This window comes from Suricata suricatta, chromosome 5, assembly GCF_006229205.1.
Source record: "Suricata suricatta isolate VVHF042 chromosome 5, meerkat_22Aug2017_6uvM2_HiC, whole genome shotgun sequence".
NCBI classification, from domain to species: domain Eukaryota; kingdom Metazoa; phylum Chordata; class Mammalia; order Carnivora; family Herpestidae; genus Suricata; species Suricata suricatta.
The window spans coordinates 46,485,217-46,510,387 of record NC_043704.1 but is presented as its reverse complement, the minus strand read 5'-3'; the positions used below and the strand labels follow the sequence as shown (position 1 = coordinate 46,510,387).

Below are 25,171 nucleotides of genomic sequence, written 5' to 3'. Positions count from 1 at the left end.
GGGAGGAGCTCCCCGGCTGGGGGCCGGCGTGACCACGGCGCTGGCCGGGCTGGCCGGGCTGGCGGGGCTGGCCGCCGCCGCCTTCGGGCACGTACAGCGGGCGGAGATGGTGCCCAAGAGCTCAGGGGCGCGGAGCTCTTCGTCTGGGAAGCCTGAGGACGAGGACGAGCTGGCCCGTCGCTGCAGCTGCTTCATGGCCTCGCCTGTGACCGACCTGCACGAGCTACGGGGTAGACCGAGCGACATGAAGACCAAGATGGAGCTGCTGATCCTGGAGACCCAGGCCCAAGTGTGCCAGGCTCTGGCACAGGTAGACGGGGGCGCCAGCTTCTCGGTGGACCGGTGGGAGAGGAAGGAAGGTGAGGCCGGCGCTTCGCGGTCGGTGGACGCGGGGGCAGAGATCGGGATTTAGGTCGCTGGCAGCAGATGACGGAGAATAGGGGCTGGGACTAGGAAATGTGTACCTACGGAGCGGCTGCTAGGTTAGAAGTGACCCCTTTAGGGAGATGGACACTGTAAGGGTCATTAGACCGCTGCTTGCAGACCTCTGGATGCAGACCGGCTGTCACTCTAATACTGTAGGTTACGAAGTCCATGCGGTTTTATAAGGACATGTTTTGTAATGGTTTTAGGGTTATTCTTGGCCAACAGGCTTGGATGTCCAAAGTTGTAACTGAGCATCGGTTTTCCTCACATTTTATCCGCTTCTCTGAGTGCGTTCCCCATTCTCCTCCGTTAGAGATGGAAACATTAACTTGCCTCCTGTTTGCTGAGTGTTGGTCAGACTCCTCTGAGGTGCCATTGTGTCTGTCAGTAGTCTTTTTCCCAAGTCGCACACGAACTGTTTGGCTTGTCAGTAGTTCTACCAAATGCACCCCTCAGATTTCCTGCTAGGAGTCTTTCCTTCCGATGGCAAAACCCACTTCAGATTGGAGGGGGCAAGGGTAATGGGCAAAATGGGTGAAGGGACCAACTTTGAGTTATAAAATAAATAAGTCATAGGATGCATGGTGGTTACAGTAAAGAATATTGTATTGCATATATTGCTGAGAGAGTAGATCTTGAAAATTCTCATCATAAGATAAAAAATTTGTAACTCTGTGGTGATGGGTGGTAACTAGACTTATTTTGCAATGGATACAAATATTGAGTCATTGTGTTGTATACCCAAAACTAATATAATGTTATATGTCAATTATACTTCCATAAAGAAAATCCATCTTTTATAGAATCATGTATTTATGACCATGTTATTACCTATATAGGGAAACCACACATCTTGGTCATAAACTTGAAGAATTCCTGACTTCTTAGCTAGAAATACTTCAGCATCCTTCTTCTCAGTAGATTTTGAACTGTGATGCTGTCATATCTCTATTAAGTGAGGTTAAATCTGGTCTTTTATAGTGTTTTCCATCTTATAATGTTTTCAAGCGAAGACCATTGAACCAAGACCCTACCATAAGTACTAGAGTAACTGTGTGTGTGGCCTTCAGAAGTTACTTAATTTTTTTATGTGCCTCTGTGTCCTCATCTATGAAATGAGATTAGATAATATATGAGAGGATGTAGGGATGGTTGTATATGAAGTGCTTAAAATATTGTCTGATGCATGGAAAGCACTAAGGCAAATTGGGCCACTTGCCAGCTATGTCATGTTGGATAAGGTGTTTTGTCTTTCTGGGCCTCTCTTTCCCATTTGAAATGTACAGGCATTGTACTGGATAATCTTATGTCTCACCCAGCTCTAAAAATTCTTAGAAATAAAACAAAGACAAGTACCTCCATGAACAGTTGCCATTGTGGTAACTCTAATGTCTTAAAAAAAACTATTAATAATAAATTTCATATACCTAAATATTAATGTGTTTCTTATTCAGCTTAAGGTCCCAAATCCCTGAAGAGTTTGAATGTCTCCTGTTTTTTAATTGCCTATAAACAAAATTAAATGGCACACAGCACTGAGAAAAAACAACTGAAGTGGTGTGGAGCTCTTAAACTCAGGAATAGTAGAACATTTCTCAAACACACCCATACCTATTTTTAACTTCAGACTTCTCTCCTATATCATAACCAGTGGATGCCATTGTGAACAGTAGTATTTGAGGGGGAAATATTCCAGTGATTTTATTTTACTTTTAAAGTTTACTTATTTTGAGAGAGAGAGCGAGTTTGCCCAGGGGAGGAGCAGGGAGGGAGGGAGAGAGAGAGAAAGTCCCAAGCGGGTTTCCAGCTATCAGCGTGGAGCTCCGTGGGTGGGGGCTCAATCTCACGAACCTTGAGATCATGACCTGAACAGACACCAAGAGTCAGACTGAGCCACCCAGGCACCCCTCCGGTGATTTATTTTAGATATAGAAGAAATCCTCAGTTTAGAGGAGGAAAATCACTCCTAATCCAACCACCTTCACGCCAGGGTTGTTTTTGACTTTGCATATACCCTTACTTTCTCTCCTCATTTTATATCTCTATAAATAGGAGGTGGTGGCATCAGCTGCGTACTTCAAGACGGGCGTGTTTTTGAAAAGGCTGGGGTGAGCGTTTCTGTTGTTCATGGAAATCTTTCTGAGGAGGCAGCGAAACAAATGCGAAGCAGAGGGAAAATTCTGAAGACGAAAGATGGTAAATCAGGCAGCCTCAGCAGCCTTTAAAAGTCCCGCAAATTGTTCTTTTCCCATGAGTTCTGTTTGTACAATAAATATTGCTTCTGTAAAAAAAAAAAAATCATTTGGTGCACATGTCAGAGAAGCATGTTCACACTTTTTAAAAATTGTATTTTAAGAGACAAAAAGCAGCTTTTGGAAATTGGTCCAGAAACCACGTTGGAGTTATTCAAGCCCAGTGACTGAGTGGAGTTCAGTACATGTTTTGCTTTCCAGGTAAATTGCCGTTTTCTGCTATGGGTGTGAGCTCTGTTATCCACCCCAAGAATCCTCATGCTCCTACTATCCATTTCAACTACAGATACTTTGAAGTAGAGGAAGCTGATGGTAAGCATCCCTGGAGCTGTGCACAAATATGTATTTTAAAACAAGCTAGGGGGCATAATCTGAATGTGAGAAAGAATATATAAATCTTAATGGGGTTTTCAGGAGGCTTGTGAAGCCTTATTCCTTGGCAGCTCCAATGGATTATGCAGGAGAGGTAGAAAGTGAAAATAGCATTGGCCGGGCTCTGAACTTCCCCATATTCCCTCCAACACAGAAGAAATGACTTAATGAATCTCAGCTTCAAAATGCACATAGGGTTCTTTGCACAGGAATGGAAATCCAAAGGAAAACCTCATGTACAAGGGTTAGGTGGAAATGGAAAACTTGCTTTTGGAAAAATGTGAAAATGTCTTCCACATGCGTTGCTCTGCTAGTCACCAGCGTGTTATCAGTGGGTTTAAGATAAGGTCCCAGCAGAGGCATTTTATGCTCCTCATGTGATTCTGATGCAGCCAGAGTTGAGATCTACTTCCTGTCCACCCATGTGGTGTTTCATCATTCACTGCCATGCCTAACATTTTCCTGCCCCGTTCTACTCTACTCTCTCATTTTTTGATTTCCTACTTCTTTTACCTTTTCTTTCCTGCTTAGGCTTTACTGGCCATTCAGAGATACATTTAGTTATATAAATATATACACACACACACACACACATATATATGTCTTAACGTTCCTTTACTTTTGAGAGGGACACAGTGTGAACAGGGAAGGGACAGAGAGAGAGGGAGACACAGAATCTGAAGCAGGCTCCAGGCTCAGAGCTGTCTGTACTCGGGGCTTGAACCCACGAACCATGAGATCATGACCTGAACCAAAGTTGGATGCTTAAACTACCGAGCCCCCCAGGTGCCCCTAAATATTTTTTGATTGTCACCCACTTCATGTTTAATAAACTAAGCTGATAAATTAAGTTTGCTAATACCTTGAGTAGTGTGCTACATCTCAAAGTCTGCGTGGAAATCACACGTCTTGATTTTGTAGGTAGCAAGCTATGGTGGTTTGGCGGCGGGTGTGACCTTACTCCAACATACTTGAACCAAGAGGACGCTGTCCATTTTCACAAAACTCTAAAGGAGGCTTGTGACCAGCATGGTCCTGATCTCTACCCTAAATTTAAAAAATGGTAGGTAAATGTATCATAACACCTAAAATAAATTCTCTTCCTTCCTTCTGTAGATCCTGAAGGCAACATTATGTCACTGAATACATTTTTCAGCTTATGAAGGTTGATCTGCTTCCTTTGCCCACCAGAAAGAGGATATCAGTTTGAAGTGGTTGTATTATGTTGTTTACTTAGGAATATTTGAATAATTGAGTAGCAGCACATTTTTTGATCCCAACTGATTTAGAATATTAATTAGAGTCTTTTTAATCCTGGGGTAGACTTTTAATGTCTCATCCCAGATGAGAACTGCTGTTGTCATGGAAATACTAGGACATGGGAAGGGTCAGAGAACTACTAGGAAAAGATGCAGATACACCAGAGATTTGGATAAGGAAAAGACTGGGATTGGAAACATTGTGAAGGAAACTCTAATGATAAAGAAAAGGGAAACAAATGAGTTGTGAGGAGATCCAGGATATTTGGCAGATTTGAAATGGGAATCTAGGAATATACTGTTTGCAAGAAGAGCTCTGCCTAGAGCTAATTGACATTCTTGAAAAAGGAAGAACAGAAGAGGTTTAGGTGTCTTTTGGGTTTTTTTGTGTGTGTTGCTTGTAGAGCTAATAATTGTGGAATCTTGCTATTATTTATGTAAGAGTAAGGAGCTCAGCTTCAAAGTACTCAGAAAAGATATATTCTTCTTTTGATTGATTTTACCTATGAAAATTGCACAGCTGTGGAAGCATGAATGTAAGCTGGAGGGATTTTTTTTTCCTCCCTCATAAATCAGCATCCTTCTGGGAAGAGGATGGTTTGGATGACATTCTCTTTTTTTGGTTTCCTTTTATTGCCACTTTAAGATGACTATCTGAGTGCTATTAGTTACTAAGACATCTAGAATGCAGGTTAGTTAAAAAGAAGTTTTTAGTATAAATACTTAGCAAATTTCGTAATTTCCTGGCGATTTTGAAATAGTGTGAGTTGGTTAAATCTGACTTCACAGCCTTACCCAGGATGAGCTTCAACTATGTTAATAAAATGTGCATGTAAAGGACAGCCAACAAGTCACAGTCAAGGTGAAGTATACCATTGCATCTGTTCTAGGGATTTGCATCTGCTACCAGTTTTGTTTTTTGTTGTTTTGTTTTGTTGGTTTATGCTATTAAGGCTGTTTTTAATGGAACCTTTTAGGTAGCTTTTAGTTTTTGTTTGTACAAGTTTTTCTATTTATAGAGATCATCTAGAATGTAGATGCAATGTAAACTGTTCTACAAATTGAGCATTTAGGAAATGACATTTAGGACACCTGCTCTAGTGGGCACAGAAGAGGGAAAGACTCAGGAACAGACTGATAGTTGCATGTGCTGGCTCCCACGGCTAACCTTTCTCATGTCCGTATTCATTCTCTGAATGTCTCCTTCCACCAGCCCTTCTCTCATATATATTATGAGAGAAGCCGAAAGGAGCCTTAGAGATTATTTGCTGTGCCTTCCTTTTGTGAATAAAGGATGTGACTTGAGAGCTGACGGGTTGGTGCCCAGTCCGACCTGGTTGGTGGTGTTGGTAGGGGATTCCTGTCTTGTCTTTTGAAAAGCCCCAGTGCTGCTGAAGGCAGCAGCATCACTTGTTTTAAGAAATACACTATTGGGGCGCCAGAGTGGCTCAGTCAGTTAAGCGTCCAACTCTTGATTCCAGCTCAGGTCCTGAGATCGAGCCTTGCATCCAGCTCCGTGCTGAGCATGGAGCCTGCTTAAGATTCTCTTTCTCCCTTACTCTCTTGCCCCTGCCCTCCTTGTGCTTGAGAGCGTGCATGCCCTTTCTCTCTCTCAAAATAAATAAATAAATAAATACACTATTAATACTGGATTCTGTTTCTTTTTCACTAAAGTTCTTAGAGTTCCACATCCTTTAGATCTGTGTTATAGTCCTTGCTTTGCAGATGAAAGCATTTGCTGTATGGGTGCTACTTAAAGGAAATCTGTCTGAAGCCCTAGTTTTATTTCACAGTTGGGCAAAAAGGTAAGGACGCTGCTTTGGTATTAGACAAGGATAAGCTGAAATACTCACATTGATTTTCATGCTTTTTTCCCACTTTGATCCCTGACATGGCCGTACTGTGTTTTCCAGGTGTGATGATTACTTTTTTATAGTCCATCGTGGGGAGCGGAGGGGCATCGGGGGCATCTTTTTTGATGACCTTGACTCACCATCCAAGGAGGAAGTGTTTCGCTTCGTGCAGAGCTGCGCCCAGGCTGTGGTTCCTTCATATATTCCCCTTGTGAAGAAACACTGTGATGACTCATTCACCCCTCAGGAGAAGCTGTGGCAGCAGCTGCGTAGAGGACGGTGAGTGAGCGACAGGAGATAGACCGGCTCAGTGCGTGACTTGGGGTGGGGGGAGGTGGAGCGGCCCCGGTGGGTGAATGAATGGTGGGTGGTGTGTTGTCTTGGGCAGTTACTTTGTTAGAGCTGTATTAGTACTAACTCGAACTTCTTTTATAACTAGGTAAATATTAAATGAATATTAAGACTTGTGTGAAATAGTATAAAAACAGCAAGATTCATTTCATTTGTCTGTACATTAGATTCATAGGAGCCATCTATTGGTACTTGGTGAATTTAATTCAGCTGATTTCTTTTAGTTTTCTAGCAGTGCCTCCGGCCTTTTGCCAAGATATGAGCATCATTTAATGTTTTTGCTGCTTTGTAGATTTGGAATCCCACACTTTTCCATCCATTTTAAGGTTTCATGGAAGTCATTATAATGGAAATAACCATTTTAGAAATTATTTGTACTTAATGGTAATATTTATTAATTTTGGAGTCCTTACTGTGTGCCAACCAATATGTTAGACAGATTGCATCTAATTTTCTTTACAAGAGAAATGTAATTATCCTCATTTTACAGATGATAAAACTTATTCCCTGAAAAGTAAGTCTCTTGCCCAACATTACACAGCTGATAAATAAAAGATCCCAGATGTGGAAGCAGGTCATCATGACCTCAAGACTGGTAGCCTTTCCCATACATGAAGGAAGTTAAGTAGATGAAGCAGGTTTGTATTTCATTCTAGATACTCAACCTCAGCCACACTGTTCTGTGCATTGAGCATGGTGAGCGTAGTTGGGTGACCTAAGGTGGTCTTCACCTGTGGTATACCTGCAGATCAGCTCCAAATGATCCACCCTGCCCGCTCACATCAATTCCTGACTGCCGTCTTAACTGGATGCCTAGTACTGGTCCATGGCTATAACATGGATTTTCTCATTTATGCTAATTCTGCCTCAGGCACATAAAAACTTTAAGTGCTTCAGGAGGTAAAGCTAGTCCCTGAAAAGATCAACTTCAATAATGTTTCAAGTTTAAAGAGAAATATTTGTGTTTATTCTTTCTTATGGCTGCCTGTGTTATCTGGTCCTTATTTAAAATTTGGAAAAATGGAAGTTGATTAAGTTTTCTTTTTAGAAGTTTCTCAATGTGTCTGTTTTGAGACTCTTTCGTTGGTCCCATGATTTCTCAAATATACTTTTACTATTCCTTCCTTTCTTCATTTCCTTAATATACTCTTATGGCTAGGCACTATCCTGGCTACAAATGTGAGTATAGCATGCAACTGTGAAAAGAAAAGCTCACGGTTTAGTGGGGAAGGTATACCTAAGTGGATAATTTAAAACTCTATGCCGTTTTTATTTCTTAAATTCCACGTGTGAGTGCAATCCTATGGTATTTGCCCTTCTCTGACTGACTTAATCCACTTACTATGGTACCCGCCAGCTGCGTCCATGTTGTTGCCTGTGGCTCCAGGAAAGCCATTCTTTTTTTATGGCTGAATAATATGTGCAATTTAAGGAACAAAACAAATGAACAAAGTCAAAGAAGAAACAAACAAGAAAAACAGACTCACATACAGAGAACAAGCTAGTAGTTACCATATGGGAAGTGAGGGGGCACTGGCTGAAATAGGGGAAGGGAATAAGGGTCCACTTGTGGTGAGCACCGAGTAATGCATAGAGTTGTTGAATCACGTTGCACACCTGAAACCAATATAGCAGTGTTAATTATACGTTAAATAAATAAATAGCCAATGAAAATTTGCAAACCCCCCTCCTCCCTCCCCAGAAAGTGCAATATTCTAGTTTTGCTTAGGATTTGATGTGCAAGGCTGGCAGGTTTTGTGAACACTAATGAGGGGAAGCCTTAAAACTTCTTAGATATAGGAATAATGTTTTGTGTTCTTCTGATTTTTCATTATGTAATGACAGGACATTTTGAGAGTTTCACATTGGGTATTTTTTGAGTCAGGTGTGAGTGTGGAGTGTTAGATGAATTTTCTGTGACATGGCATGTGAGTGTTTCTCACTGAGAACCTCCTTCTACCCCGTATCTCTGGGCCTTAAGATGGCGGTAAACTCTGGGCCTTCAGATAAGCCCAGCCCCTCACTGCGGTGGTCAGCGTTGTGTCCCCTTCTACGTGCTGCGCTCACAGCCCTATCTGCGTCCTTCAAACGTTCACCTTCACCTGCTCCTCTTCCTTCCACCCCAAGTAGGAGTTCCCCTGCTCTGGCCAGGCTGCTTCCTTTTCAACTTTAGTCCCTTACTGACAATTTCCTTTAGTCTCTTACCTACTTATACCATTCTCTCCCCAGACCTTGAACTTCACTCTTACAGTCTTATTTTTCATTGAAGAACAGACACTAAAGATCTTTTTTTAAAATGCATGTGTGTATGTGTATATGTATGTATGTAATCTCTACACCCAACATGGGGCTCAAACTCACAACCCCACAGTAAACAGTCACATGCTCTTCTGACTGAGCCAGCTACGTGCCCGAGAAACAAAAATTTTTAACTTACTGTTGTTTTGTTGTATTTTAGGAAAGGGAAACGAGATAAAGTTTAGGCATCTGTTAAGTTGAAGGGAATGGCTAAGGTTCATGGTTTACAGGTACCTCAGAAAGGATAAATGCATGATAAGGATCAGAAAGATCAGAACTAAGTGAAATCTGGAGTCAGAGAGGTTAATGTCAGAAAGAGGCATCCTTCACTCAAAAAAGGAAAGCAGTTCAAGGAGCCTTACAGAAAATTCACTTAGGGAGTTCCATACAGGAGTCTTTGAAAGAGGCATCAGTAAAAACTGGAGAATCCCAGCCGTCCATTAAATATCATGTTTCAGAAAGTCAGCATTGGGGTGAAAAAGGTGTCTGAGAGACAAATTCTTTTTCATGCTCTTAGCAAGGAGGAAATTAAGAAGTTTCACTTAAATTATTTTTTGAAACAGATATATAAGAAGGTATTAAACAGTTATTAATGCATGTAATTTAATCCATGATAAATAAATGCTGAAGACTAGAAAGGGATCCATTGATATAATGTATTTAAATTTTCGCAAGGCATTTGGCAAGTTTGCACACAGAAGGGTGTTTTCTAAAAATTGAAGTGCTGTGGAATTCTAGAGAATATCTTCCTCCACATGTGATTAAAGAAGAACCAGCGGGTAAACAAATGAGCAGGCTCCAGGCTCTGACTGTCAGCACAGAACCCGACAGGGGGCTTGAACTCACAGACTGTGAGATCATGACCTGAGCAAAGTCAGATGCTTAACTGACTGAGCCACCCAGGTGCCCCCTGAGGGAAGTTTAGACCAAGAAAGTGGTTTCTGAATGAGTTGAAAAATGATCTGAAAGGGGGTCCCTTCAGTGAATTTTCAGCTGTATAGATCATTCTAAATTCTATTTTTTTTTTTAGAAACTGTTTATTTTCCGTCAACCTTGTTTCTGTTTTGTCTCTCTGAAGAAGAGCAGCTCAAGACCACTCAGTGGTTGTTCCCACCCATTCGGTGGCTTGAGCAGTGGGCGCTGCAGACCAGTCATTCTAAATTCTTATGAGTAGTAAAAATTATCTTTGAAGCTTAAATAACCTTTTACAAGAGATCCTGTGATGTTAAAGCCAATCACAGATTTTTTTCAGCTAAACAGAGTTTAGATCTGACACCATGGCAGTTAATGGAAAACAAATTTACTGAACCAAGTTTTAGTTGATGCTAAGGATATTCTTCTTAGGAAAATAAAATTGAGCCCTGCAACCCAACCAACTGCTTTTTATTTCAATTGCCATTAAGTGCAAGAAGATTGAATTATATGAATGCTTATCAGTCCTATCAACTACTTTAGGAAAAGAGAATATCTAGAATATATTAGTAATTATTAATAGATTGCTGTTAGCTGTGCTTGGCCTTTCAGTTATGAAAGTTTATACTATCTTAGTATATGGAAGTTACAAGCGGAGAAATGAGGTCTTCTGAAACATCTCAGATCATGGGGGAAGGCCAGAAAGAGCTGTTCTATCCTAATAAAGGGTGCTGGTTCTTTTTCTTAATTGTTTTTGTGCTGTAAATCTCTCAGCTTTGTGTCCATTCTCTTTATTTATTGGAAAACATAACCTTCTTGTTTTGAAACTGCACCATGTTAGGGCCGAATCTATATCTTATTGTTTGTTGGTAGAATGCCCTTTTATTTATGCCTGGCCCGATGGAGAAGACTCAGCTAAATGTAGACTGGAGTTCCCTGTGCCAGTTCAGCTGATTGGGAGGGGGAGGGGCAATGGACAGGAAGAAGCCCTCCTACCCCCACCCCACCCCCTGCTCCCCTTGAGGTATTCATTATGGGCTAATCTTCAGAAAGATTTTACTTAACTGGCCCTTAATGTTACTTGTTGTCTTTATGTCAGGTATGTAGAATTTAACCTTGTATATGATCGAGGTACAAAGTTTGGCCTCTTCACTCCAGGATCCAGGATTGAAAGCATCTTGATGTCTTTACCTCTAACTGCTCGGTAAGAATAACCCATTATAATAATTATTCCTCCACTCCCAATCTGCTAACCACTACAAAACATGGACATAAACACAGCAAGTGTCTTACCTAATGACTTCATTGGTTTTGATATTGCTGATTTTATAATAAAATCACAATTAAGGAAGATTAATTTTATTAAAAGATTTTTTCATGTTTGTTTATGTATTTTGAGAGAACGAGAGAGAGAGAGAGGACTGGAGAGTGGTAGAGAGAGAAAGGGAGAGAGAGAATCCCGAGCAGGCTCTGTGCTGCCATCACAGAATCTGACAGGGGAGCTTGATTCCTCAAAGTTCATGCCCTGAGCCGAGATCAAGAGTTAGACACTTAACTGACTGAGCCACGCAGGCACCCCAGAAAATTATGATTTTTTTTAAAGAATGAATGGCAGAATGGATGATACAGTTCTGTGGGTGAGGGCTGGGAAAGTATAGAGAGGGTGAGAAGATAAGGTGGATGATGAGGTCTAGGCCCACTTGGTAATGTTCTAGGATGAGCTATGGGCAAAGCAAATTTATTTGAGCATGTCAGGTTTTTCAACTTAATTTTGTCAGAAATTATTTCACTCGTGAGGAAGTCTTACTCTCCACAATGGAGTATCAAACTTGTGTGAAAGTACGAGGGATTGTTGCACATGCTCTGTGTTCTCTCAGTGCTTTACATGCTTCTGTGGTGAGCTTCCAGAAGGGTTACTTGAAAATGGGGTTGGGAGGGCAGTGTAAAGACAGATATAATAAAAAATAAATAAAGACATATATTTATGTTGGTGCTATTGGGTTAATAAAGATCTACAGTTGACTTGTGTATGAGAAGGTGAGAATGATGTATATCTAGACTAAATAGAAAAGATAAAAGAAGAAAAATTACCATTGCTTGTTTTATAGGCACTAGAATCTTCTTTTCTCTGTGGGGATAGTGTCCGAATAAGAATGGATGCTGGATGGCACTAAAGGTCTGCCTTGCCTCGTTCTGCCGTCCAGACCCAGCCTGGTGGGACTAGTACCCGGTGCAGTTGTCACTGTCTTCAGAATGGCATTGGCTCTGTCCTGATAGAACTATTCTTGGGATCTCATGTCCTGGGCTGAAAGCTCATGCATGTCACCGTTAGGTGTTCCTGCCACCCTAGACATGAGACGTGAATAAAAAGTAGAGATAAGTTATTATTTTTTTTTAACGCTGATTATTTTTGAGAGAACCTATGCATGTGTGCACATGAGTAGGAGAGGGGCAGAGAGAGTCTCAAACAGGCTCTGCACTGTCAGTGTGGAGCCTAGTGTGGGGCTTGAACTCATGAACGGTGAGATCATGACCTGAACTAAAATCAAGAGTCAGGAGCTGAACAGACCGAACCACCCAGGTGCCCCAAAACCAGAGATAAGTTCTTAAGGCCTCAGGTTGTCCTCCTGATTACTGCTGTCCCCTAATTATAAGGTACATCATAAGCTGCAATCTGGGTGGATTATCAGTCACTCTTTGACTAGTTCACATGACAGGTCACTTTTAGCTTCTTCTGGTTTATACCAGAGGGTGTGCGAACTTGAGGGCAGGATGAATCCAAGGCCACTAGTGATGTGTTTTTGTATAGCCCTTGAGCTAAGAATGAATTTTATATTTTTAAAGGATTATTAAAAACAAAGATGAATATTCTTTCTTTTTATTGTATGTGGCCCCACAAAGCCTAAATTAAAGTATTTATATGGGGCACCTAAGTGTCATGTCCAACTTCAGCCCAGGTCATGATCTCGCAATATATGAGTTCAAGCCCTGCATCGAACTCTGGGCTGACAGCTCAGAGCCTGGAGCCTGCTTTGGATCCTGTGTTTCCCTCTCCCCCTCCCCTGCTTGTATTCTGTCTCTCTCTCTCTCAAAAATAAATAAACATTTAAAAAATAAAAATTGAGTATTTATTATGTGATGCTTTGTAGGAAAGGTTTACTAACACCTGGTCTAAACCAGTGTTTGCCAGACTTCATACTATAGCTTAACCATTTGGACCATATTTGTATATTATCTGAGGTATTATTCACTTACATTTTATACTCTTATTTTTTCTGAGAGAGAATTTATTTAAAAAGACAAACCTATATTACTGCCATAGATAGAAAGTAACACATTAAAATAAGTGAATAAATACTAAGCTAAAAAAAGTTTGCCTATGGATCATCTGTAGTTCTACATTTTATGAAACCTGGTTTCTAGTAAAAGTGTATTTTGGCTCTGAGATACTAATACTAGCTAAAGAATGCTCAGGAATTATTAAAATGTTTTATTTCCTTAGCAACAAATATTTTTCAGACATATTTAAAAAAATTTTTTTTAATGTTTATTTATTTTTGAGACAGAGAGAGACAGAGTATGGACAAGGGAGGGGCAGAGAGCGAGGGAGACACAGAATCTGAAACAGGCTCCAGGCTCTGAGCTGTCAGCACAGAGCCCTACGCGGGGCTTAAACCCATGAACCATGAGATCATGACCGGAGCTGAAGTTGGACGCTTAACTGACTGTGCCCCCCAGGTGCCCCAAGACATGTTTTTTTAACATTTATTTATTTTTGAGAGAGAGAAACAGAGCACAAGCAGGAGAGGGGGCAGAGAGAGGGAGATACCAAATGTGAAGCAGGCTCCAAGCTCTGAGCTGTCAGCAAGAGCCCGATGTGGGGCTCAAACTCACAAACTACGTGATCATGACCTGAGCTGAAGTCAGGACACTTAACTGACTGAGCCAACCAGGCACCTCTAGCAGCAAATATTTTTTAAAAACCTAACGGGTGAAAGTCCTATTAGGTACATTGGAGACAAGGAGGTATAAGAAATGTTTTACTCCTAGAATTTTAATTTTCATTTATGTAAAGAGGTATGTGTGTTGTTTATTATTATTGTTCTTATTACTACATGTTTTGCTTTTGTTTTGGACCTGTATAGATGGGAGTACATGCATTCACCTGCAGAGAACTCCAAAGAAGCGGAAATTCTGGAAGTTCTGCGCCATCCGAGAGACTGGGTGCATTAATGCAGGCGGAGTGCCCTGCCCGGAGCCTGGGGGACACAACGTGTACCCCGTCCCACCGGCCTGCGGCATTGCCACTGTGTGGTTAACCTGTGGGTTAAGCTCCAGTCTTCTCTCAGCTGTCTGCTTCCTTGGCAGGCACTGAAGTGTGTTAAGTACTACAAGTTTGCATCGGATGCTGCCAGCGATAGGTGGTGAAATGGTAGCTTGTCAGAGTCAACGGGTTGATAAAAACCTCATTTATAGTCTCAGAATCATTTTCTACAACTAGTTTACAAAATACGAAATTGAGTTTCCAAGTGTTGAGTTAAGGGAACCTAAATATAATGTGTGTCAGGAAACGTCTTGTGCTATTTTCGTTTTATGTCTCTTTTAAAGTTTTAGTTTCTGCTGCCAAAAATCTGTGGTGGGATAACTTTTATTTTCATGAATTCAGTGAGGTTGAGACTTCATAACAATTTCTGAAAGCAATTTGAAACGAAGGTAAAACGTTTACTTTGTCATGATTGAAGTTTTGTTGATCATAACCTTTATATATATTTCTCTGGAGACCCTAATATTGTAAAATGTTTATTTTTATAATGATATTTAGGAACACTTGAAATTTTTTAAATCTCTGCATGTGTTACAGTTCAGTCATTCCCTGTAGTTGTTAACTCTAAAGTGACATCACTGTTACTTAAATAAGGAACATCTAAGATGTGATTCTGATTTTTGTAGAACTATTCTGTTAATGTTGGTTTCTCTGCACTTTTGAATGTGAAAGCTTATAACCCTGGAGTCTGATATTTAAAATTTTCTATTCCAGACATTTCTATATGCAAATTTAGACTAAGAACAACCATGAGAATGTTGTTAGTTAGGAAATGTTTCTCATTTGGGAAATGAAAAATATTTTCCTTCCTTAATTAAAGTCAGCGTAACTAGTGTGAGAAGCATGCAGACATTTTATAATCATATTTCTCTGTAAGATGGACTAATTAAAGTTGTTCTCTTTTTAAATTAGAGATTTTGTAGCTCTTTGTTCTTAAGAGAAAATCACGACAGAATTTTTAGTGTGTCTTCTTTGTTCATATAATGAGTGTGTTTTATTTTACTCATAGTATGTTGAAGTTTGTAAGGAGTAGTATCTTCCTACATATTATTAAGCATCATATTGGGATATGTTACATGTATGTGATTGTGTGTGACTCTTTAGGGCTGGGAAATGTATAGACTCTTCAACTATCTTTCAACAGATCTGCTGATAAATTTTATGAAATATGACCAAGAGATGTTCCTATTTTTCAGTTTTTAGGGATAATTGATACAGGGAAGATAAATATTTTTTAGTACTAAAACCACCATTCCTCATTCATAGGTATTTTATCCAAGAAAAATAGAAGCTTTGCACTCAGATTTCTGTAGCAGCTTTATTCGCAATAGCCCAGAGTTAGAAACAAAACAGATACCCATCATCAGATGACTGGATAAACAAAGGATGATGTATCAGTATGTGAAAATACTACTCATCAGTGAAAAGGAACAACCACTTGGGTGAATAGCAAAACAGCATTATGCCAAGGGGAGGAAGCCAGACACAAAAGAAGACTCACTCTATGACTGTAGTACGAGAAAACCTATAAAAGCCAAAACTTGAACAAGAGAAAGCGCGTCAGTGGTTTGGGGGGTAGGGCTGGGGAACTGGTTGTGAAAGGAAACCAAAGAGTATTTTGAGGGGATGGAAATGTTCTATGTATTGATTGTGGCAGTGGTTACCAGACTGTTTACATTTACCAAAACTAATTGACCTTGGCACTGAACAACATGGAATTTTATTGTGTATATGTCTTGTACTTCAATAAAGATTAAATGAAAAAATGTATAGGCATATAGGAACAAATGTTAAAATAAACCTCAGTTCACTTTGCACAATAAAAATTCCCTTATCATGTAGATCTATTAGTCTATTTAGTTGTATATAGGGCTGTCAGGTCTGGGCATTCAACTAAGATGAAATTTCAAATTTTCAGGGTATCAGTTTTTCATACTTTTCAATAACCTATTCCTCTTACAGATGAGACTATGGGAGAAAAAACAGACTTGCATAACTATTGGAAAATAGATCATTCTGCTGTTACTCAAAATGAACTTCTCTTTTAAATCCGTATTGATGTCTATTCTGAGTCTAGTAGAGGCCCAGGGTGTACCTCCAAATGGCCTGAACACCTAACTGCTGGTGTCTTAAAACTGCATATTAATGTTCATAAGGGGTGGAAATTTGAGGAATGGCATATAAATGCTTTGGAGCAAATTTCTAATCACTATTTTATATCCATCACTATTACTCTGCTTACCCACCTATTCAACTGAATGTTTAATGAGAGAAAAGCTTCTGCAAGTTAAAGAGCATCAAATTAGAAGGCCAAACAATGTTCCTCTACAGTCTCTCCTTCCATGTGTCTTTTGCTGTTACAGTTCATCCAGACAGAAATCATCGGACACCTCTGTGCCTGGGCTGGGACAACTCAAAGACTAGGTTAGCATGGCCCATAACCTACAGGTGGTTCAGAACCCATATTCCACCGACCGAGGCGGAGGCCTTTTCTGATCTAGCCCCAGAGGTTACGTAGTATCACTTCCTCTAAAGTGCATTGGTTACCAGTGAATCACTAAGGCCAGCTCCAATTCAAAGGGAAGGGAATTTGATCCCAAAACCACAAAGTAGATTAGACTCTTTCCCTCTTTCATTGCCCTGATCAAACCCTGTTCACATATTTCTTGGTTTCCCAATTTTCTGTCCCCTGCCAGCACTCTACTTTGGGCCCACGTTCCCCTTTACTTGAACTTTTTCCCAATGCCCTGCCTGTCTCTGGGCACTTGGATCTCCATTCTCTCCCTCTATAATAACTTCCCCAAATCCCATTATTACTGTCTTCCTCAAATATTCTAATCACCCCCACTTCTACAGAAAGGTTGCTAAACTCAACCTGACGTTCAGAGCTACCCATCATTTGACCCGAGCCCCTCCTTTCTGCCTTTTCTTCTATATTCCTCCTCTGCCCTTCAGCCTCAGACTTCATGCCCACCACTCATTATTTTTCTGAACATTTCCTAAATCTTTCCCATCTTCCCTTTAGTCAGGCTGTTGCAACCCCTGCTTGGAATCTCTCCTTCTGTCCACCCTTCCATAGCCGGTTCAGACTTCCAAGAACTTTCCTTGGAATCAGTCTCTACTCCTTTAGCACATTTTATCTTTAATATTGCCTTCGCCACAGTCTGTATTCACATGATCATTTAATGTACACTACACTTACTACAAAATATTTAAGGTGGCTCTTCCCTTATTCATTATGCCTGCCTGCTACCTTGTGAGTGACTTGTTAACCCTTCCAACCCTATTTTGCAGCATATTGTGTAATCAGGCTCAGTATCGCTTGGCTTTCTATATAACTGACTCCTAGTCTTTGAAGACAGAAGTTCTCTGTATGCATATCTGAAAACCCATTTGGAAATATTTCTCAGGGATGTATTCTATTATCCCTGCCACAAGTACTATGTATTTGAAATCCCACATTTAAAAAAATTGATTCTTCTTCCCAAAGAAACACGCATGTACTGTAACATTCCAATTTCATAATTAACCTAAATTAGCACATTTAAAGAGAGCTTAGACATTTACAAATAGCTAAGTTTAGGATTATTGCCTGAAACCAAGTCATAGGCCATACAACATAAAACCTCACAGACCTGTTTCTACAGGTCGTTTCATGCCAGGTACACACTAGCTTGCCAGCAGAGTAAGGTGATTAAACTACCTTTCAACCTTCCAATCAACGTACTTGGTTTTGATTCTAGAAGCTAAACTCATTCATCAGTAATCAGTATTATAAAGAATGCTTCACCTATTGATTCAATTCATACTTCAAAACACGCTTGAACAGAAGTTGGCACAGTTTAACCCATTATGGTTTCAATGAGTTGACACAAATAGAGGCATTTAGGAAAGTCATTTAGACTTTGCAAGTTGTTTAGAGTTGCAACATCGACTCTGTCATGGCTGCGTTTGCTTATGAAATGGTTAGGGAGGTATCAAATTCAAGTTTATAAATAAATTCGTACCAGTTGGATGCCTCTATTTAACAGCAAAGGAATAATGCATCTGTAGATAAAGTGCAGGTCTGGTCAAAGTTGCTTCCCTTTTCTGATTTGGTGAGGCAGACAGACTATCAGAATGTCCCATGCCCACTGTTGGACATCCTTCTAATAAGTTTAATATGCAGAATTTCAACACAGCTTATCATTTTCTTGTAAAGTTTCATTTTATTTAAAAATTTCAGTAGATAGTCTCAAAGAATGTTTTAAGTTATATCAATATGTATTAACTTCTACTGGAAGTAGTTTTTATTCCTTATTATGAAGTTGATCTTCTATGCTATGAGTGTCGTACTTAAAAAGAATGTGAATATTCTAAGAAACAAAGAATGAGGACTTACTTTTCATCTTTACCTCCCTCTCTTTTGTAGAAATGTGAAGGAAATACTGTCTCTTCCTTGTAATGGCAAGACTGTCTTCTCAAGAGGAGGGCCCCAGCGTGTGGAGCAGAGACAAGCCAATCACGCTGTTTCAGAACTCTTGACTCACAGAATCTCTGAACATAATAAAATGGTTGCTGTTTTATGTCATTAAACTTGGGGTGGCTTCTTCAAGCACCATGGATAACTGGAACAGGTTAGATGCCATTAACAAAAGAGGAGAGCAGTTTTATGATATTGACGAGCCTGCAAGCCAGTATTTAGAGATGCAGGTCTAAGGCTCAGGAGAGAAGTCCAGTCTAGAAACAAATAGTTACCAATTATTTGTGTAAAGGCGATAATTGAAAAAGTGCAAGAGGCGAAGTCATCCAAGGAAGTGCATTCAGTGTAATAAGGAAGGAAAGTCAGAGACTGAACTGGGGACAGAGAAGTGAGCTTGGGAAGAGAGTTCAGGGAAGGAGGGCAAGAAGAAGCTCCTGGAACAAATGGAACAGGGAAGAGGGAAATCATAGAGACAAGCTGGATATGATTGTAATGAGGCTTAAAACATTATATATAACTCTACATATGAGAAGACATTAAAATAATACATGTTCTATGTATTATGTTTGATAAATCACATATTAAGTTTATATTTTTAAAAATGATCTTAGTTCCTAAATTACCAAGATCATCTGAGGTACTAAAATTTAGGTGATAAGGTAATTTCCACTGAGGTGTCAGATGGTGTTTCCAGTTTCCAAAAATTGTATTTAAATATGAAATTCTTTAAAGTACCAGTAGGTGGAGCACATTTGTTGAAGATAATCTAATTCTGGTTTTGGAGAGCTTATTTTGGGGTGGGAGGAGAAGGAACAGAAAGTAAAGGGAAGTCAACAAGAAGGGAGAGAGAAGGAGAAGAGGAAGATGAGAGAGGGGGAACAGGACAGAAAAAGACAGGGACACAGGAGAGACGATAGAAGAACGGTGACAGCTCTCCATTCACCTCTGTGACTGTTGGAGAGTCTCTTAAACAAGTTGTATTACATACTTAATCACACAGGGGTAGTTTGACTAGGATGCTTGTGTCTTGTCAAATGGCTCCATTATGCTTCACTTTCCTCTTTATCACAGAGAGATTCTGGAGTCAGCAGTGTCTATAATCCCAACAACGTTGAATTTCTAGGGAGCTCCTCAGCTGTGATTTGCCTGAAACCATGTGAAATGTGTGCATTTTTCTTAGAGTCCATAATGCTAATTTGATCCTCAAAAGGATACACAATCCTGAAAAGACTGAGGATGTTTCATCTAAATCAGGAGAGTGTCTATACCCCATGGGATGCGCATGATGATTCAGTGAAGAAAGGTAAGAAAACATTTTTTAATCCCTTCAAAAGTTCTATTTTTGTATGTGATTTAGTGATTTATCCATAATAAGTTAGTACATTAATTCATATATTTAATTTATAAACAAGCAAGAATGTTTCAGGGGTATTAAATTAGTGGCACATAATCAAAAACTTTCTAAATTCGCTTATCCAGATAAATGATGTAAATTTTTACACTTTTAAGGACTAAATATGAAAGTGGAGAAATCAGCAGACTGTATTGATAAATCAAAGAAAGAAAATAATAACAGTACATCTTGACTTCTTATGGGAATTACAGGGGAGGAAATGTAAATATGCTAATTGTTCATTGATTTTAGAGGGAACTAATGGATACTCCTCTAAAGAAATGGAGGGGCGCCTGGGTGACACAGTCAGTTAAGCATCTGACTCTGGATTTTGGCTCTGGTCATGACCTCATGGTTCGTGAGTTCGAGCCCCCACATTGGGCTCTGCACTGGCAGTAAAGATTCTCTCTCTCTCTTCTCTCTCTGCCCCTCCCCTGCTCACTCTCTCTCGCTCTCAAAATAAAGAAAGAAATGGAGAGCTAAGATGTGATAATGGAGATATTCACTAGAATAGAAATATAAATACCATAATTATCCACAAAATTCACAAACATGGAGTGAAAAAGAAAACCCTGTAGAATAAGACATACAATGTGATTTCATTTGTGTAAAATTCAAAAGATGCAAAGCGAGACCATCAACTTTTATTCTTTCTATTCTTATTATTGAAGTTTAGTTTCAAGTGTGCAACATAGTAATTCGATTGCTTAAACGTTACTCCTTGCTCACCACAATAAGTATAGTCACCATCCGCCACCATATAACATTATTACAATACTGTGGACTATATTCTCCAGGTCATAATTCTCACATAGACTGTTTTTAGGTGATAAAGCTAATGAAAAACCAATGATAAACACAAATTTAGGTGAAGGATTGAGTCAGGGTTTATGGAGGGCTTCCAAGTTCTCTAGTGGCCATTTCAGTATTTCAACATATCAATAGGAAATTTCTTAGCATCCTACTCGTATTTCTAAATGTTAATATATATTAAATATTTACTAGTAGATCTTTAAAGTAGGAGCCAACAAACTTTTTTTTACTCTGGTATTAACATACATCTCTGTGGGTTTTTTGTTGACATCTTGGTATGTGTTTCTTTAAAAACCAAATAACATTTAAATTAATGCCTATCCTTTGTAGAAATTTTATAAAATAAGTGAAAATATCAAGAAGGGGATGACCATCACATTTTATAATACTACTCAGAAATAATCATAACCACTCAATATTCTGGTGAATTTCTTGTTAGCTATCCCAAGCACATTTGGATATAGTCAAATCATACCATGTATATAATCTTGTATCCTGAATTTTCCCCTTAAACTTTATACCTTAAGTATTTCCCCCTGTTATTTTAGACTTTCAAAGTCAGAGGATAGGTTGGAACAAAAATGGTTTCTTGAAAGCGAGCTACTTGCAGGGGCTCAAAGCCTTTGCTCACCCTCTTTCTCCAAGAGAATTTGGCTTCCAGCTGGGCAGAATATTCAAGGGCTGTTTTATAGGAAACTATTTTCTAGTACAGTTCTAAAGAAAAAAGTACTTTACCACTGGGAGCTTTGGCGTTTTCATCACAAAATGATGATCTCTATCCTTTGTACCCTCTCCCCCACCCCCAGCCCTCTACTCCCAGAGCTTCCAATCCAGTTTTTAGTGCCTCCTTAGAGGAATGGGTCATCAGATATTTGGGAGAAATCTCCAAATATGAGAGAGAGAGAAATAAGCAAGACGACAAACAGACCAGAGGTACTAATATTCTCAGATAGATAAAAGCTTAAATTTATTATTTAGAAATGTGGAGGAAAACAGAAGATAGACATAAAAGATTTAAATCAAGTGTTCGCTTTGAGGGGCCATCTGGGTGGCTCAGTAGGTTAAGTGTCCAACTTTGGCTTGGCTCATAATCTCATAGTTCACGAGTTGGAGCCCTGTGTCGTGCTCTATGATGACAGCTGACAGCTCAGACCCTGAAACCTGCTTCAGATTCTGTGTTTCCCTCTCTCTCTGCCCCTCCCCCACTCATGCTCTCTCAAAATTAAATAAACACTAAAAAATTTTTTTAATAAAAAAATAAAAATGAATGTGGTTGCTTTTGGAGAGCAGGACCAGGGGTGGATAGAAATGGAATAGAAAATGGCTGTTTTTCTTTATAAGCCTTTATTTATATTTAATTTTCTTTAACTGCAGACATTTGTTTATTATATTAATACAAATATTAAAAAGAAAAGCCATGGATTTTTTTTAAGGTCTCAAAACAACGTTTTCTTTATGCATATTTTTCCATCATGTAGGTTTTTCTTATCAGAAAGAACTTTCCATTGTGATACATTAATTTTTTTGTCATTACTTTATCAGTGTTTCGAAAGACCTCTTCCTGTTTTTAACCTCACTGTTAAGATTAATTAAATGCATGTTATGTTCTAACCAGTTCTAACTTTAAGAGATCAGATAATGTTAGAAAAAAGAATTATTTGACAGGTTCTAATAATTCATCAGGATTCATAGAACTTTCTGTGTGGCCCTCAAGTATTTCTTCTATGTATGCTAATATGCTTTAAGTAAAATTATTGTTCATAAAGTTCAAATGGTATAGTCACAGATTTCATACACATCAAGGTATATGGGGAAGGTATTTCAGAGGGTGAGTACTGGACAATGCCCCAGAAATGTGATCTATTTAAAGTTTTTGCTTGGGAGATTGGCAGTTACACAGAAATCAATGACCATCTAACAACTTGACCACAGCTTCTGGGTTATGTTTTCTTAATGCAGTAGCCTCTGGTTCAACCATAAAGACATGTCATGGGTTGTAGAGGAATTTGAGCATATTTGTGTTTGTAAAAAAGAAACCTAAAAAAACTTCACATATTCAGTTTTATAGCATTACTTTATGTTTTCTTCAAACTATATTTTAATGACACTTGAAAGGCCTGCTACCAATGTCTGAAAAACCTCAACATGGTTTCCTTGGCAATCACTAGAATGGGGAAATGAAAGGAAAGTTACCCAATTAAAGAACAAAACCCCAGAAGCCCAGGAAGCTGTATAGAGGGAATGAGCCAAGCCAGGTCTTAGAGCAAATATCTGGGCTCCTCCCTGGATTGTCACACCATCTGTGTGCAGCCACCATAATGCCACTACTTGATGGTCGGATTGGTATGAGATACAAAACAAGTGAGCAAAGAGATGACATTGAAGAATACTTTCTGTTTAGGAAAAATGAGTTACAAGCTGAAGAATGCTTCTTTCTGAAACCTTTGGGCTTCCCTGTCATGTTGTTGCAGGGCTGGGTGTGCACCCTGGCCGGGCTCTTATGTTGACGGGCGGGGTGGTGTCCTCACTCCTGTTCTTATTACACTTTTGTCGTGGGACATTCTCTCACTGTTGCTTGCTCTTCAGAAGTTTTCAGTGCCTTGCTATAATCTTACATAAAATTGTGAATGCCCCAGACTCCTCTTATTGGCCTACCATGAAAATGTACCTGAATTGTTATAATTCAGAAAAATATTTTAGAATTAGAAGTATACACATTTGAAAAACATATGTATAGAGACAATATAGCACAATGGTTTCATTACTCATATGTCTTTTCCTTGAACCTTTCAATTTTCTCTCATCATAAAGTACTTTTAATTCCAAAAAGCTCATAAAAATTGAGGCAGATAAACTAACAAAAACTCATTTTCCCTTTTTGTAAACCATCCTTTTTTTTTTTTTAACGTAGAGTTTTTGGCTCTTTATCACATCTCTGTGGCTTGATGTTTTGTTTCTGGATTAATTTCATTAATTTATTTTTTGGGAGCACCTGGGTGACTCAGTCAGTTAAGCATCTAACTGATTTTGGCTCAGGTCATGATCTTTCCATTTGTGAGTTCAAGCCCCACCTTGGGCTCTGCTGCTGACAGAGCAGAGCCTGCTTGAGATTCTCTCTCTCTCTCTCTCTCTCTCTCTCTCTCTCTGCCCCTCCCCTGCTTGTGCATATGTTCACTCTCTCTCTCTGCTGTCTCTCTTTCCCTCTCTCAAAAATAATAAACTTAAAAAGTATTTTCTTTTCTGTTACTAAAATACTTTCCCTTGTATACACACTTGGACATCATTGAACATCTTTTTAAATTCTGAGAATTTGTCAGTTATATCTCCTCATCATTTCTTCCTCAGTTTCGATAGTTCATATGTTCTTTCCTTTCCTTATATGTAGAAATCTATATCTAGCTTTACATAATTGCTTCAAATGATGAGAATCTATTTACTTATTTATACTTCTAACTTATCCTAAAAAAGAATTAAGGTGATTTATAGTAACACATAAGATATGATGGAATCAATTCCATTAAAAGTAAGAAAGGTTAGCAAAGAGAAACTGATATTGAGAAATTAAGAAGCCAAGAGTGTAGCCAGTACCCATATGCTCGCCAAACAGAGCCACAGTTTGGCTTCTTGGTGCTGTATCCCTGGTTTTTGTTCACCAGCTGCAAGTTTCACCAGCCTGAGGATGACAACTCACTTGTATTAGTCAGGGTTCTTTAGGGAAATCAAACCATAGGATGTGTGTGGGTATGATACATACACACACACACACACACACACACACACACACATAGATGGATATGCTGGAGACTGGCAAGTCCAAAGTCTGCAGTTCACATCTTAAGGCCCACAGACTGGAGACCTAGGAAAGAGTAGATGCCTCAGTTCAAGTCCAAATGAAGGCCAAGTACTGCAGAATTTCTTCTTGCTCAGGGGAGCTGGGTTGGGTCTTTTGTTCTCTTCAGGCCTTCAGAATGATGAGGTTTGGGATGGTGGGGGTCTGGAACCAACGCCAAGAAAGAATTCTTGAGACATCTTTGGTGCAAATAGGCAATTTTATTAGAGCACAGAGACAGGACCTGTGGGCAGAGACAGCTGCACTGGGGTTGTGAGGAGTGACTGGTTATATCCTATGGAATTGGAGGAGGTCAAGGCAAAAGGGAGGCCTCCAGAAGGACTTGCATATGCTGAAGAGGACTCCTAAGATGCCAGGGACCTTGCTGTTGTCAAGCTAAGGTTGTTTTCCCTCTTGTAACACAGTAACCATTAACATATGATAACAGGGGGGTCCTGGAGAAATGCTGTACCCTGTGTTTGCCTTAAGTATTTGCCAATGGGCTGCAGTTTACAAAGAAAGTTAATTTTACTTGCCATTTCCTTCTTGCCTTTGTTCCTCACTTCACTTTTGGGGTGGGGTGGGGGGAGATGATATTAGGGGCTCAGGGAAATTGAGTATATAAGT

At 39.5% G+C, this 25,171-nt stretch overlaps 1 protein-coding gene across 1 annotated transcript in view; it reads left to right on the top strand.

The window, feature by feature from the left end:
• Window positions 1-15,888, top strand: part of CPOX (coproporphyrinogen oxidase) — an 18,405-nt gene extending 2,517 nt beyond the window's left edge. The window contains exons 2-8 of the mRNA XM_029938695.1: window positions 6-359; window positions 2,479-2,622; window positions 2,880-2,990; window positions 3,972-4,113; window positions 6,223-6,441; window positions 10,823-10,927; window positions 13,869-15,888. Of these exons, the coding sequence (XP_029794555.1) occupies window positions 6-359; window positions 2,479-2,622; window positions 2,880-2,990; window positions 3,972-4,113; window positions 6,223-6,441; window positions 10,823-10,927; window positions 13,869-13,956 (1,163 nt within the window). The 3' untranslated portion in view covers window positions 13,957-15,888. The remainder of the gene's footprint in view (window positions 1-5; window positions 360-2,478; window positions 2,623-2,879; window positions 2,991-3,971; window positions 4,114-6,222; window positions 6,442-10,822; window positions 10,928-13,868) is intronic.
• Window positions 15,889-25,171: the final 9,283 nt, after the last annotated feature.